The sequence below is a fragment of the Urocitellus parryii genome, chromosome 5, assembly GCF_045843805.1.
Source record: "Urocitellus parryii isolate mUroPar1 chromosome 5, mUroPar1.hap1, whole genome shotgun sequence".
In the NCBI taxonomy this organism is placed as follows: domain Eukaryota; kingdom Metazoa; phylum Chordata; class Mammalia; order Rodentia; family Sciuridae; genus Urocitellus; species Urocitellus parryii.
Window position 1 is genome coordinate 161,017,536 of NC_135535.1, and position 15,479 is coordinate 161,033,014.

At 48.3% G+C, this 15,479-nt stretch overlaps 1 protein-coding gene across 5 annotated transcripts in view; it reads right to left on the reverse strand.

The window, feature by feature from the left end:
* Nucleotides 1-425: 425 nt before the first annotated feature.
* The window catches only part of Camk2g (calcium/calmodulin dependent protein kinase II gamma), a 59,611-nt gene continuing 44,557 nt past the window's right edge, over nucleotides 426-15,479 (reverse strand). For 2 of the 5 annotated variants that reach the window (XM_026390256.2, XM_077798441.1), the window contains 7 exons: nucleotides 11,648-11,716; nucleotides 10,461-10,505; nucleotides 8,783-8,831; nucleotides 5,121-5,196; nucleotides 4,694-4,788; nucleotides 2,869-3,114; nucleotides 426-2,409 (listed from right to left, as the gene is read on the reverse strand). In XM_026390256.2, coding sequence (XP_026246041.1) covers nucleotides 2,882-3,114; nucleotides 4,694-4,788; nucleotides 5,121-5,196; nucleotides 8,783-8,831; nucleotides 10,461-10,505; nucleotides 11,648-11,716 — 567 coding nt within the window. In that variant the 3' untranslated portion in view covers nucleotides 426-2,409; nucleotides 2,869-2,881. Of the gene's footprint in view, nucleotides 2,410-2,868; nucleotides 3,115-4,693; nucleotides 4,789-5,120; nucleotides 5,197-8,782; nucleotides 8,832-10,460; nucleotides 10,506-11,647; nucleotides 11,717-13,829; nucleotides 13,863-15,479 lie in introns of all 5 variants that reach the window. The other 3 variants (XM_026390255.2, XM_026390258.2, XM_026390259.2) reach the window with 3 other exon arrangements.

Consider the following 15,479-nt stretch of genomic DNA (forward strand, 5'->3'; position numbering starts at 1 on the left):
GGCGAAACCCGTAGCCCACCTCCCCCATCCCCACCCCTTTTGGTACCAAGGATTGAACCCAGGGGTGCTTAACCACTAAGCTGCATCCCCAACCCTTTTTATTTTGAGTCAAAGTCTCACTAAAGTTGTTTAGGGCCTCACTAAATTGCTGAAGTTGGCCTCGAACTTGGGAACCTCTGGTATTAGGAGCCTCAGAATCGCTAGGATTACAGGCGGGTGCCCCCACATCTTGGTCTTAGCCCACCTCTTAAGGGCCCGCGTCATCTCTGCCACCCCTTAACTCCCCTTAGCAGCCGGGGGCTTATAAGAAAATCCTCTTCTGAAAAGATCCTAAAAGGAAGTGGGAGAAGATACTTCTCTCCATCTAAAGCCTTGTAATGCAGGTTGCTAAAATCTAAGCCCCCTCCAACAGCAATAACACAATGGACTGTTTCGAGGTTATTTTATTAAATATCTTCAGTTCAAGGTTTCATTGTAACAAAGCTATGAAGGGTCTACCAACATTCAGAACAAACACTATTTTTAAATTATTTCTATGTCATGCAAAAATTCTGCATCAAATGCCTTCCATTTCCTGTTTAAAAGATTATTTTAATAGTCTATTGTCTATAGATGCTGACATTAGCCCCAGAAGAGGAGTAAGAATGCTAAGAAGTGGGGCTGGAGCAGCCATATGAAGCTATGGGTCTCAATGAACTCTAAGACCATTTGTCTTCAAGCCAGCAAAACCAAACCCTGTGGTGAAGGTATCTGCAAGCTGGCACTGCAGGCTGCAGGGCAGGGTGGGGGGTAGGGCCCAGGGGCTGGGGCATGCATGAGGCGCTAGAGGAGCCTTGCTAAATCCAAGCATCAGCACCTGTGAGTTTGCTCTCCTCAGCTGGCTCCAAAGTAAACCTGTAGCTTTGTCTCTTTTCCCAGCTCCTGTGCCTCCTGAAGTTAGTCCAGGGAGCTGGAGTCTACCCACCTTTCCCCCAAAAGTGCAGATATTTGTGCAGATAAATATGCACAGTTGTTTTGGGAGAAACCCAAGGCTATGACCAATTGCTCCTCCATTATCTTCTCATATTGGCTTAGGGTAGATCTTTTCCTCCTGGAATGGAACTCCTTGAGCAGAGAGAGACAATGAATGTAGGAGTCTTTGCTCTGGACACCTTTTTTGGGTACATGCAGGTGAGGAGGGGTGATGCCCATGCAGATTGTCCAGCAGTAAGTCTATACTTCAGTTGGTCAGTAGAGGCCTCTTTCAAGAGGACGCTTCTTGCCAGAGCACTCAGGTCAATCTCAAAGACAGGGAAAGAGATGGACGTGCAGCAAGAGAAGAGTAAGAAGGGAGGCAACCCTGAGGGCAGCCTGAATGCATAGAAACAACCACCACCTCTTATCCCATTGCCTCACTCCTCCCATCCCACAGGGGCACTTCACAGAGGGCCCAGGTCCAGATGAGGGTCAGCATGGGGGACCACCACCATGAAAAGGCAAGACAAAGATGGTCCAGAAACAGAACTGCCAAAGGCGACAAAGGGAGCCCTGACCAGGGCCTGGCTCCCTCCTTGCTAAGTTATCAAGAACACAAACACGAAGCAAAGCAGCAAAACCTCCCCTTCCCACCTGCAGGGATTAGGCCTCAATATCAGGGCCCAAGGGCATTGTGCATCCTATAGAAATGGATGAGTAAGTAAGTGCATGTCAGACTAACACGAGGTTTCTCATCAACTTCATAGCAGACATACTTCTGCAGCACCAATTCTCTTCCCTTCTATGCTAAATGAACAGTACAGCAAAGTCCGGGACCTCAGTCCTGAGGCCACTGCTTCTCAGCTGCGTCCACAGCTGGCTGAGAGTTCTGCATTCTCTCTCAAGTAGGTCTAACAGCCATGGTGTTTTCTTCAGCTTCTTTCTAGGTGCTTATGCAGTTTCCGAAGAAGCCCACTCCTAGACCTGGGGTAAGCAGGCCACCTCAGGGGCCATAATCACATCATGGCCCCCAAAGCTCTGTCAGAGTCCTTGCCTGGTCCCCCTGGGTCCGTGGGGGTTCTGAGGCTAAGCTCACCTCTTCAGGACTGGTGGGTGAGCCCAACGTTCATGCCAGGATGGGCATCACACAAACTTCTGTCTTCTTGCAAGCCCAAGGGCTGTAGGTGGTTTTGAAACGCTTCATGGTACAGATTCCATTTTTTTTTTAAACAATCTTTTTTTTTTTTTTCTTAAATGTAAAAAAACACCTCGGTACAGCAGAGACAGACACGAAGGGCGGGCGGGAGGGCTGCATGCAGGGGCGTGCATTGGCTGCTGCCGCTTTGTAATTTAATTGTTTTAAACCTCAAACGAACAGGACTGCCGCTGTCACTCAGGCCCTCCAGAGCCACTGGCTGCGAAGGTTCGACCTCCAGCTGGAATCTCCTAATCCCCCTGTTAAACAGGACAGAAGGTGGTAATGGAATAGAGGACAATGAGCACACAGATGAGGTCCTAGGGCCTAAGAAAGTTGGGGTGGGGGAGAAGCTAATGTTTAAATATAACACTGTCTCACATTTAAGTTCTTAGTAAGTGCTTTACTTATAGTATTTTATTTATTTAACCCTTACAAAAATTTAAGGAGGTAGGCACCACACTTGTCCTCTCTAACAGCTAAGGAAACTGAGACTTGGGGAGGATAAGTAACTGTGTGCACCTAATTTGGAGTCATAGAAGCAGACTCTAAAAATGAGAGTCCAGAGTGTAACTTATTTCAACCACACTCCCCAGCCTTTGCCCTTCTTCTGGGATGGCCCATACCTCCTTCCCAAGTTTCACCTCCTAGCCTACTCTTCCTTCTTTGACCCCACCTGTCCCAACCCCTCCCTGCCCCTTCTCCCCTACCACAAGCACCTGTGGCTGAAGCTCACTGCAATGGTGCGGCAGGGGCCCCTGAGCAGTGATAGTGGACATTGAGCCACTTGCCATCCCGGCGGTGCCAGACCCGGGTCTCCTCTGACTGGCTGGTACGAGGCCGACCCTGCCCGTCGATGTACTGGGTGAGACGGATGTAGGCGATGCAAGCTGCGTCCTCCCCAATCACGTGGACATGTGGGTTTAGGATGGTGGTATGGATGGGCTTGCTGTTCTTGGACAGGACTGCAGGGGGAAGGGCAGGGTGGGGTAGGTAGGAGCGTGTCAAGCCTGGGCACCAGCATTTTATTCCCTCCCCACACTTCCAAGTCTCACCCTCCCACTAGCAACTGTTCACAGAATCTCCAAGTCCCCCATATACTCTCCAGAGGTCAGGATACCCCATTATATTAGACTCAATTATCCAAAAGAAATAAATGTGGATAACAATATCAATATAGCAGCTATTCTTTTAATCAGGCATTATACTGGAGATTTTATATGCATGAGATGTATTTTTTGTTGATATTTTCTTCATATAAGAAGGAAATAGGCTCATGGAGATTAATCTGTCCAAATCACATATTCAAACTCATATGACTCTAATGGGAGGCTCATATGACTATATGGTCTTTTGACTTTTACTTATTTATTTATTTTTGTAGTGCTGGGGATTGAACCCAGGGCCCTTGTGCATGCCAGGCAAGCACTGTCTCACTAGGCCATATCCCAGCTTCTCTCTACTCTGTTAGGCTGATGTTTAGATTTCGTAAGGTTGGCTTGTTGCTGCTGCAGAGTAAAATCATGAACTGAAAACATTCAAAATAGATTCACAACTTGAAAAGGTACCAAAGTTAAAATAAAATAACCAAAGCACGCAGCTCAGGTTATCCCCAGAGCTCCCAGCATCCTCTTGGGGAAAGGTAAAGGAAGTTGGATTGCCATTATCAGCATAGGCTGTATAACTGTGAGGTTTTTATTGAGATTCATTTTTTAGTTTAATTCCACAGTTACATAGGGGTTGCAGGAGATTCTCCTTAGAACTAATAGGAACTCTGGAATTAGATAGCCAAGGGTTTACATAGGCAGCTGAAATGTGGAGAGGGTGGGAGTCAGTAGAAAAAGCAGCAACAAAATAAAACTTAGGAGAGAATGGAAAATGCCTAGGATAAAGTGGGAAAGAAGAGGAAAAAATAGGAGTAGGGGTGGGGAGTGGTTCTGAGAGTAGAGAGAAATATGGGAGGGTGGTTATGATTCAATTCCTTATCTCCTGGAACTGCTAGGAACTATCCAGTATATATCCCTCCCACCCCCCGCCCAATCCAGGATGTCTGCCTCCCTTAATATTCTGAAGGATTCTAGCCACTACTTCCAATCTCATAAATTTCCACCAATGTCCAGTTACTTGCTTGTACATTCTTATTCTGGTTTTAATTTCCTCTATTATGAAACCTGCAGACACAGAGCTTCATTATTACTTGCTGATATCATCTCAATCTAATCTCAAAGGGTTTGTAATCAGTCTTGAAAAGAGATGAGGCTTAAAGAAATACAGTGACCTTGATGTGGTGACCAGCACTGCCCTGAGGCAGTTGGAGAATGAATGGGTAGTTGGGGTTCTGGAGCAGGGCCTACTAAGGTGCCAGTTTAAGACTACCAGGGCACAAGACTAGCAGAGCACAAGGAGGAAAGCATACAGAATGGGATGCAGCAGGAAGGTCAAATAAAAGGGAAATGAGTAACTAGGATGAGGAGGTGAGCAGGGGACAGAGGCAAAGGGGTGAAGGGGCAGGCAGGAGTATATCAGCAGCACGAACCCACTCACGATTCTCAAAGTAAAACTTATGGAAATCCATCCCCTCCACGAGGTTACCGAGGGCCTCAGGCTCAAATGAAGTGAGACCTGGGTCACAAATCTTCCTGCAGGAGAAAAATAAATAAATAAAGCAAAACCTACCTTGTCAGGCCTCTATGGGATATATGTGTCTTTTTCCTCATAAGTGGTGTGTATCCTGTAGCAGCAGGTTGGTGATGGGCCATGCTTCACAATGCAGCTAAAATCTTTAGGGCCTGCTGCCATGGGCTGGCTCAATCACAGAAAATCTATGTGGAAGGGCTCCCAACCTAAGCACCTGGGGTTCAACTCACACACTATGCCCAAACCTCAGCTGGCCTTTTCTCTGGGATCCCAGTTGCTTTTTGGAAGCAGAGAAGGCCCTGAGAGACATTTCAATGAACAGGTTTCTACTCACGTGTAGGCCTCAAAGTCCCCATTGTTGATGGCTTCAATCAGCTGTTCTGTGATCTTAATGATCTCCTGTTTTCGCACTGTGGGAGTAAAAATCCAACAATTTACAAACTGGACAACCTCCTAAGTAACAGAGAGCCCTCCTCAACCCTTCATGGAGTTCCCTGTGATCTTTTTGTCAAAGACATCCCTCTTGTCTGACTGTAAGTTCCTTTGCAGGAGGAGCAAGCTCACCTTTCCTTCCATCCCTTCAGTGGTGTGTGCAAAGCCAATGACCACCTCTTTTCCAAGCCGACCCATTAATTATGGTTCTCTGGCTTTTGTCTCCCTCTCCATCAACAACCAGGTCACAGAAAACACTCTTTTAACAGCTGAGGAGCCTGGAGCACCATGAATGTTCTATGTGGAATCTGTGCATCCCATCTCTAGCAGGTTCAGTCTCTCTGAGAAGCATCTCCCAATATGGCTGTTTCCACCCCCATTTACTTCTTTCACCAGAAGGGGCTCAGTCAGGTCTCAATTACCACCCTTACTCTTAGCCTTCATTCAGTGGCCCAGAACCTAGCCTTGGGCAATAGCCAGCCTGAGAGCAGAATCTAGCGGGATGAGGGCTTCAGGCTGCCAAAGGATGAACAGAACCCTAGGATAGATGCTTCATTCTCTTCACCTGCTCATCTCCTCCACAGGGCTTCTATGGGATAAAGGATCTTGGAACTGTAAAAACTCTTGACAGCCTCTCACCCAAGAAATGGCTCCATTTACTCCAGACAAGCTTTGGAAAAGCTATAAATCTCAAACCAGCTCTCATGCCAGGATGTGTCCCTCAAGGAAATCAAGAAAAGGCTAAGACCAAAGGCAAGCAGAGTTGGTGCCTTCAGAGCCTCCCTTCCCACCACCCATCCCAAGCCCAGAGAGAGCTGGTGACATCCTGCTCTTCTAGGCAGCTTAGTTACAGGAAACTCTACTATTAGCAGAGGATGCCAGCAGGGAAAGGGAGGACTCAGACTGAGCTGGGGCTAACCCTAACCCAAGGCCTCACTGGCCCAGCCTTTCCTCACAGGAGCAAGAGGCTGCAAGACAAATGCATTAGAACAGCACCAGCATGGCACAGCTGGGCCAGCACAGTCAAGAGGCATAGCTGGGAGGGAGTCGCACAGCCAATGGTGGCCCCACAGTCACTACCACTGGGTAGGCAGCTCTGGGTAAGCAAGCAGCAAGTTCGGGAAACAGCAAGCTCTATTCCCTTTCTAAAGAGGCAAGCAACACACGGCCCCACTCTAACCCAACCAAATCCATCTGGAGGACCTGACTAGGGCCCCTGTGGGTGAAGAGGATTGTGTTTAGAAACTCTACAAGGAAAGACAATGGGAGGAAAAGAAGCAAAGAGAGGCATCACAGACATCAACACAGACAGAACTAAAAACATCAAACGAACTGCCATTAACCTTGCGAGGCATTGTATTAAAACCTTCTACTTTCTCATTTCTTTTTGTAACATTTGAAGTAGATGCCATTTTCTCCCTGCTTTATAGATAAGGAAACCTAAGCTCTGGGAGGCAAAGCTACTTCACACACTTCTGAGAGTAGCATAGCTGGATTTAAACTCGGGTCTGCCTCACCCCAAACCTTGTGCCCTTAATATGACGTTACGCTGAGCTTCAAGAAACACTACGCAACACAGTTCCTCAGCTATTTCAATTTTACCATTGTCCCCCTCCCACGGACCCAATTTCTGACACTGGTCCTCTTCCTGGCTGCTGCCAAGGCAAGGCCCACTGCACACCCCAGTGGCTTTCTACTCCCTCCCTCCATGCCACATTCTTCCACCCATTCTTCTGGTATTTCTTTGGGCCTCAGGCACAGGGCCTCTAACTGGAATAAACAGTGCCTCCAGCTGTTCCCCCACCCCAGGCGCAGGTCTTGCTCCTCAAGCTAAGACAGACAGCTGGGCTGGGCTGACAGCTCTGGAGGGGATCCCTGAGGGACTTCAGGATGAGCCAGGGAGTGGGAAGCCAGAATGTGCCTCCCTCACACTTACTGGCTGAGGAGCTGAGAGAAGGCTGGGGCTGCATGCCTGCAGAGGGGGCTGTTCTGTCCCGGGAGCTCCGTCCTTCAGGCATCGAGCTGCCATTCCCAGTGCGGAGCGGGGCAGCTAGCCAGCCAGGGCAGGGCAGGGCAAGGCAGAGCAGCCAAAACAAACAGAACAAGGCAGGTGAGCGAGCAAGCCAGACAGGACCCAAGCCCATGGCGCAGAGCCGGGGCAAGGTGACGCCTCGGGCTGCTGTGGACACTGGACCACATCCCACTCTTCTGCCTCTGCCAGAGAGGCCCTACCAGGCTGAAGCACTGAAGGTGCACAGACCTGGCCTTGCAGCTTCCAAAGGAGCCTTAAATCGGCCTGTCCTAGGACCACTGCTCCTGGGGAAGACGTTTGAGGGGGCTAGGCCATGAGGTCAAGAGCCCAGCAGCGAAGGTACCTTCTACTCTGCCAGCATGATCAGAACTGAACCGATCTGGCCTGATTCCCAGCAGCCCTGGCGATACTATTCTTTATTGCCTTATTTCTTTCGATTTTTGGAGTTTCCAAAGTTTGGTTTCCCTCATTACCAATAAGCATGCTCTCTCAGCTCCATCTTAACTATATCCTTAGTCTTTTCTGTTGGCCTGGCTGAAGGTCATTTACTGAAGGCAAAGGGAGCAATTCCAAGAGGCCAACCCAAAGAGTAGGGCAGATTCCCATTGGTTTGGCCTGCCAAGCTTCCCACACACCCTGGTACTCTGGCCAATCCCAAGCTTAGGTTGGTGATCCTCACAGGACCTCCAAGACACAGCTGAGTGTGGCTTTACAGACATCAGATCAGTTCTCTTATCATTTGTGGCCAGACCTTGGGACTAGAGTGACCAACTCATCCCTGGGGCCTACGACAATCTTGGCTTTTAAATTTTCTTTCTTTCTTTTTGGTAGCAGGGATTGAACCCAGGACACTTTAACCACTAAGCCACAACCCGAGCCACCCCCCCCCTTTTTTTGTATTTTATTTTGAGAGAGGGTCTGCTAAGTTGCTTAGGGTTTTACTAAGTTGCTGTGGCTGGCTTTGGATTTGCAATCCTCCTGCCTCAGCCTCCCAGTTGCTGGGATTACAGGTGTGTGCCACTGTGCCTAGCTCCCCCCACCCACCCCCGCCATTTTGTGGTGCTGGGGATCCAATCCAGGGCCTTGCATATGCTAGGCAAGTGCTCTGTCACTGAACTACATCCTCAGTCCTTGTCCTGGTTTTGAAACTGAAAGTTCCACATCCTGGGAACTGCCTTGGTCCTGGAAAAACCAGGACAACATTCACCCTACTTTTGCAAGGACCTCAGATGTCCCTATTCTAAGACATCACATCATTTTCAACAGCACAAACAGCTATACTCTGGATTCAGGTATAGCTAATGTAGCCACTGTAGACATGGGTCAAAAAAAGAGTCCTCTTGCCTGGCTCAGCAACCAGACAAGAACCTCATACCTTGGCCCATGGAAAGTGGATTTTATGTCAAGACTTCTCCTGGGGTATAAAGAGCCACTAGTCCCAGTTCTGGGAACAGAAAAGGCAGGTTCCCCATCAGAGCCAAAGTACCTGTGTTATGGCTGGGTTCCCTTCCCCACCAAGGGCCAACACCTACCTTTGAGGTCCTCATCTTCTGTAGTGGTGTTGCAGCTCTCTGTGGAACCCTGTGGACCAAAGAAAAACATGTTTCTATATGCTAAGGCCTCTGGAAGCAGAACATGGGACCAGGAGGAATCACAGAGGCTTCAACCTTTACGCTTGCTTTCTGGCTTACAAAACTCTGGTTTTCCAAATTCCCTTCCCAACCTTCCCAACTCAGTAAATGGTATCATCTACCTAGTCACTTAGGCTAAAACCTGGAGTCATCTTTGATTCTTTCTCTCTCTCTTCTTTATATCCCAGTCAGCTAATATAAAATAAAAATCCATCACTTCTACCTTCAAGATAAATCCCATGTCTTACTTCTTCTCTTTAAATGAACAGCTACAATCTAACATCTGAACCATGATGATGGCTTCTGGGCTTCTGTACTTTCACTCTTGCTATCTCCCTGAGTTCTTGCTCATATGTGGCCACAGTAATCTCTTGAAATGCAACTTAGATTATATTATTCCCCTGCAAAGAACCGCCAACAGCTGGAATAAAACGCAAACCCTACCACGCATCCTATCTGCTTTTCCAAATTCATCACCCTTCTCTGGCCTTTGCTTACCATGATAAGCTCCACTTGAGTCTTCTAGTATGTGTGTCTCTGCAGCTGCAGTCCCTCTGATCCATAGTTATTTAGCCAACTCCTTCCCACTGACATTTAGTTTCTAGCTCAACTATCCCCTCCTGAGAGACCCTTCTTTGACCATATAAAGACCCTGTATACTCTCTCTTTACCTTGTGCCACTTTCTTGGTTTTTTTTTTTTTTTTTGGTACCAGGGATTGAACTCAGGGACACTCAACCACTGAGCCACATACTCAGCCCTATTTTGTATTTTATTTAGAGACAGGGTCTCACTGAGTTGCTAGTGTCTCACTATTGCTGAGGCTGACTTTGAACTCATGATCCTCCTGCCTCAGCCTCCTGAGCCGCTGGAATTACAGGCATGCACCACTGTGCCCAGTTTGTGCCATTTTCTTCAGGGTACTTAGCCCCATTGGATTATATCTTATTTAATTCCCGTTCATCTGCTCCTCCCCCTTCCCCACAGGCAGGACATGTGCTTGTCACCTCTGTAAACCAGAGCTGTGGAAGGTGTTTGAGCTCAATAATTTTTTTTTTTTTTTTTTTTTTTAGAAAGAGAGAGAAAGAGAGAGAGAGAGAGAGAGAATTTTAATATTTATTTTTTAGTTTTTGGTGGACACAACATCTTTGTTTGTATGTGGTGCTGAGGATCGAACCCGGGCCCACACATGCCAGGCGAGCGCGCTACCGCTTGAGCCACATCCCTAGCCCTGTTTTCTTTTTGGCTAACATTTTTTCTCACTTAAGTTCCCCACTCATGAAGGAAAATTCTATTATTATTACAATGCCCCTTTGCAGATAAAAAAACTGAGGGACTTGCCCAGAGGTCTAGAGACAGGTCTGTTGGACTGCAGAGCCTGGGCTCAGAGTTGCTAAGGTTTGCCCTTCTTCAGAATGAAGCAACTAACAGACATACGTTACCTCTGACCCAGCCTCTGTGAACATCTCAGCATCAGGGTGCAGACTGTAGGTGGCCACTGGCATTAGACCCTGTACCCAGCCCACCTGTCTCCTGCTAATCTGGAAAGCAGGAGACTGGCTCAGGAACCACTCACTCACCTTGATCCCATCTGTAGCATTGTGCACCACGGTGGTTTGTGGCTCCTGAGGAAAAAGATAAAAATTACCCTCTTGACCTGGAGACAGACCTATAGCTCCTCCCGAGGGAGCCCAACCCCAAACCAGGACTCCCAGAAACTATAATGGCCACTGAGGCCCACCCACCATCCCCTCAAGACAAAACATTCTGGCTCAACTGGGGTCTCAAAGAGCTGGGAAGCCCTAGATTGAGGTGACAGCACTGGCTAGTAAGAAAGAAAGGCCTGGAAGAAGCAGGTACCTAAGAATTCGAGACAAGGGTTCCTGCTTGTACTGAGAGTTCTTTCCACATGTCCCCCACCCTGGCCCTGCCAGATAAGCATATAGGAGGAGCCATAGAACTCAGGGCACAGGACAAGCCCTGCTAACATTGTTCATCAAGGGGTGCACGGGAGGCAGGGACACAGGGAGAAGAGAATGATAAGATCTCCCAGAAAGGCCCAGGATTCACTCTCAGCAAGCTTGAGTACAGGGAGCTGCCCACTTTGTCTACCTTTTGCTTTCTCCTGGCACCATGTCAGGCAGCACAAGGGTCCACAGGACACAGAGGGCCCCTCCTCTCCAAGTCATCCCCTTGCTAACTCTAGTTATCCTCCACTAGCAGAGGGAGCTCTGAGACACACAGTGCCTCTTGGAAGAGCCTAAGGAGAACTCAGATGGGGTTCTCTAGGATCTCAGAGATCTTGGCACCATCCAAAGGTGGGTGACCCTTGTCCTTCTTCCTGTTCCTGCCTTTGCAAAGGAGAGGATGAGGCAGATTCTACAAGGAGGTCTCCAAGAACTGATGTACAGTCTCCAAGAAGACCCTTACCCTCTCCTTTTATAAGCAACTCCCCTTCCCAGCCCCAATGGCAGACCCAATGGGGATCCCAGCCAGGGGCTGGGAGGTTTAGCTGAGAGCCCTGATCACTCTTCCCCACAACCGCAAAAGGAGCAGGAGCAATGGTTCTGCCATGCAGGATGGAACATGGCCAAGCAGGAAAATGAAGGGCAAGGGGCCTATGGGACGGCACACAGAGCAGCCTGCTCTATAGGAATCAGAAAAGGAAAGAGGCTAAGGAGTCTGGGGAAAGAGGGCAAGAAGAGGAAGAGGGAAGGAGCAGGAGGCAGCCAGGGGCAGAGGCAGAGAAGCTGTAGTCAGGAGGTACCATGGCCGTCTGCAAGGGCGCGGGCTCTTGGGCTGGGCTTACGAGACTGTTTTTGTTGTTGCTCTGTGGCTGAGACAAGAAAACAGATGGTTTAGTTCCTCCAGAGTCACCAAGGCTGCTCAGGTTCGACTCCCAGACCTCCCTTGACCCCTGACCTGGCCTGGAGGAGCTGGGCCTGAGGTGGCCATCATAACACTATGCAGATGGGAGCAATGGCTGGAGAGATGATCAGTGGAAGGGACTATTGTGAGAGGCCCAGAAACCTAGCTCTGGAGACACCCTCAAGGTGGGACTAGTCAAAGACTTGTTTTAGGGCATCTCTCCAGAAATGTTTATTCCAGGTACCATGTCATTGCACAATTACATCTGACCTGAAGAAATTTAGGGTCTTCCTTCCACTTCACAGGTAGAAAGGAGAGTGATTTATAAGAAAGCAGAATAAATTCAGACACTCTGGTGCCCTTATCTGTGGGCAATCTCCTGCTACCCTCCACTTGGCATCTGTATTTTTTTCCCCTTAAAATACTAGCTGGAAGCCTGATCTGAAAAGAAAAGGAAGAAGAGCAAGAATACCTGGCCTAGGAAATGGTGTCCAGAGAGGAAAGGGGTGGAATTAAAATTTAAATACAAAATGTATCCATGGGCCAAAGGGAGCTGAGACAGGGTAGTGCTAGTCATCTTCTGTCCTATAAATCCTGAACTTGATCAGCTGGAATTGAAGGCAGGGCTCTGAGGGCAAGCAATTCTTGGGTGGGGGCTGTGGCTATGGTTCCAGAACCCAGTCCCCAGGAAAGAGCAGGCCACCCTGCAGACCAACACTCCTAACAGCAACATGACCATGAGGGATCTCTCCTTGCCATTCAAAACATGAGAGTGGCACAGCAGGGTGAGGCTAAGAGGAAGCTGATCAGGAAGGAAGGCCAATCTCAAGGGCAAGAAGCCACATCATTGCTCTGTGCATCTAATAAGTCCCTAACCAGTATATAGTCTTACTGGGTGTCCAGGTGGAGTTTTGGTCACCAAGGAATAGTCTGATGCCTTTAACAGGAAGAGACAAATGTCCCTGTGCTTACCGCCTATGGCTACCGCCTCTGTGCAGAGTGTAAATGAGGACATGTTGACAGCTAGCATGTGCTTCTTCTCTCCCAGGACACACACAGAAGGCATTCAGACTGTCCTACATCTTGCCTGGAAGCCTCTTGGACCGGATTTGAAGTCCACCCCCAGCTTGCTGTCAGTGGCTGAGACACCCCCAAGCCCAGAACAAGACATGGAACCTAGGTATCACATTCTAAAAGACTCTACTGAACTCTGCAGGCTAGAAAGAAAGATCCCAGGAGTAGTCAGGACACGAGCCGAGAATAACATGAGCTGATCTCTTCTGTTTCCACCAGTAAAGAGTGGAATCCTCCTAGCTCAACTGCTGATGATGTCCTCTTGCTTGGGGTTGATCGGAGAAGGCTGCTCTGCCTGCCATGCCCAGCTGACACCAAGGCCCTCACAGGGAACAATAATGACAGAGTGCTTGTAAAACCTGCTTTATCTGCAGAGGGCCAGGAAGAAACCCAGGTGGCTCCGCCTCTGGTTTTAGTGGATGGTTTCATAATGACTAAACCTGCTGTGTTCTCCTTGGTGCCCTATGTCCCATGAGAAAGAAGATGTGTTACTGTAATCTTTCAGCTGTGCTGAAGGCTGGGTGGGAAGGATAGGACTCTGGGCCCACCCAGAGGATGGGACTTGCACAGGGGAAAACCCAGGAGAGCAAGAATCAGAGCCAGGAGCCAACCAGCTCCTCTGCTACCAGCTGCCAGTTTGTAGATAGCAGTTGCTTATGCCCAGTGAGCAAGGCTTCTCCTCCTGAATCACAGTGAGTGAGATTTTCTCCTTGTGCTTACCACCTGGCCCCAAGTCCCTACCAGCTTCATGTCCTGCCCTACTGGAGGCCCATCCAAACTCCAAAGCAGGGGGTGCCATAGTGCACCTTTCAATGCCCAATTTTGAGGCCACTGGGTGACCTTGGGCAATGGCCCCCATCTGGCAGGACAGGCCACACCTGCCCACAAAGCACAGACATGCAGTGAGGATGAGTGAAGCACACGCACATGGCAGAATGGGTCTGCGTGGCTGGCAGGCGGGCACAGGCAGCATGGAGTGGGCGGATGGGTGGGCAGGCAAGGCTCACCATTAGGTGCACGCTGGAACTCGACTTCCTTTTCTGGACACATCACAGCAAAAAGGAAAGAGAAGGGGAAAGAGGAGGTAAGAAGAGAAGCACAGAGACACTGCAGGTTAGTGCACCAGCATGGGCTCTGCACTGGGGGAGAGAAGAAAGGAAGGAGGAGACCGGGAGTTCAGCACCAGAAGGGTTAAAACAGCATGTAGACTGAAAAGCACACACACCCCTCCAGACCCCAGAGGGGAAGAACTCTGTTGTCAGGTTCGCAAACACAGATTTAGTATATTAGAGAAGTCTCAGCCTTGCTCAGAGAAAGCTTCTTGGGGAGATTAAGTCACAAGTCTGTGAGGGTAAGTAATATCTGACTGTTGCAAATTTATAGGTTTATGTTCAAAAGGCTGGTTGTACCTATAAGGGTATTTACTTTCCCATACCGCTAGATCTGTCTGAAATATGAGTGAGCTGCTACCATCAGGAAAGTAACAAAAGCTACTCTAGACTATCCTTAGCTTTATTTTTTTTGGGGGGGAGGGCAACAGGGAGTACCAGGAATTGTACCCAGGGGCACTCAACCTCTGAGCCACAACCTCAGTCCTTTCTGTATTTTATTTAGAGACAAGGTCTTGTGGAATGGCTTAAGGCCTTGCTAAGTTGCTGAGGCTTGCTTTGAATCTCGATCCTCCTGCTTCAGGCTTCAGAGCCACTGGGATTACAGGTGTGTGCCACAGTGCCAGCCATCCTTAGCTTTAATAACTTTGTGTGGGGCTGGGGATGTGGCTCAAGCGGTAGCGCGCTCGCTTGGCATGCGTGCGGCCCGGGTTCGATCCTCAGCACCACATACCAACAAAGATGTTGTGTCCGCCGAGAACTAAAAAATAAATATTAAAAATTCTCTCTCAAAAAAAAAAAAAAAAAAAAAAAAAAAAAAAAAAAAAAAAAATAATAACTTTGTGTGGGGCTGGGGATATGGCTCAAGCGGTAGCGCACTCGCCTGGAATGCGTGCGGCCCGGGTTCGATCCTCAGCACCACATACCAACAAAGATGTTGTGTCTGCCGAGAACTAAAATAAATAAATAAATAAATAAATATTTTTAAAAAATAACTTTGTGTGTGTGTGTGTGTGAGTGTGTGTGGTGCTGGGGATTGAACCCAGGGCCTTGTGCATGCAAGGCAAGCACTCTACCAACTGAGCTATATCTCCGCCCATTAACATTTTACTTCTGAACCTAGACTTTGCTGCACACCTAAATTGCTTTTCTGATAAAAATGTTGGGTTTTTGAAAACGATCTCACAGTTAAATTTTGGCCATCCCCTTCTATATCAGTATGGTCATGCTTTTTTAAGATCAAATTTTGACTGCATTTTTGCAATTACTGGGAAATAGAAGAACAGGAGTGCTGGTGATTACAAGTGCAGTGATCATAAAGATGCAGAGATGTAAGCCACAGGGAATGCTGAAAGTAGCAATTCCTTAGCCTCAACTAGATGTTAAAAGACTTTATGTTTAGATGTGAAACAAGAGCATCAAAAGGAAGACCTCATGGCACACTGAAAACTCATCTCAGAACACTGTGTCTAAAAGGTGAAGGGGAATTATGTATATTACCATTAACTCACAGGAAAACAGAATCCCCTTGGAATATGTCCATCTGTT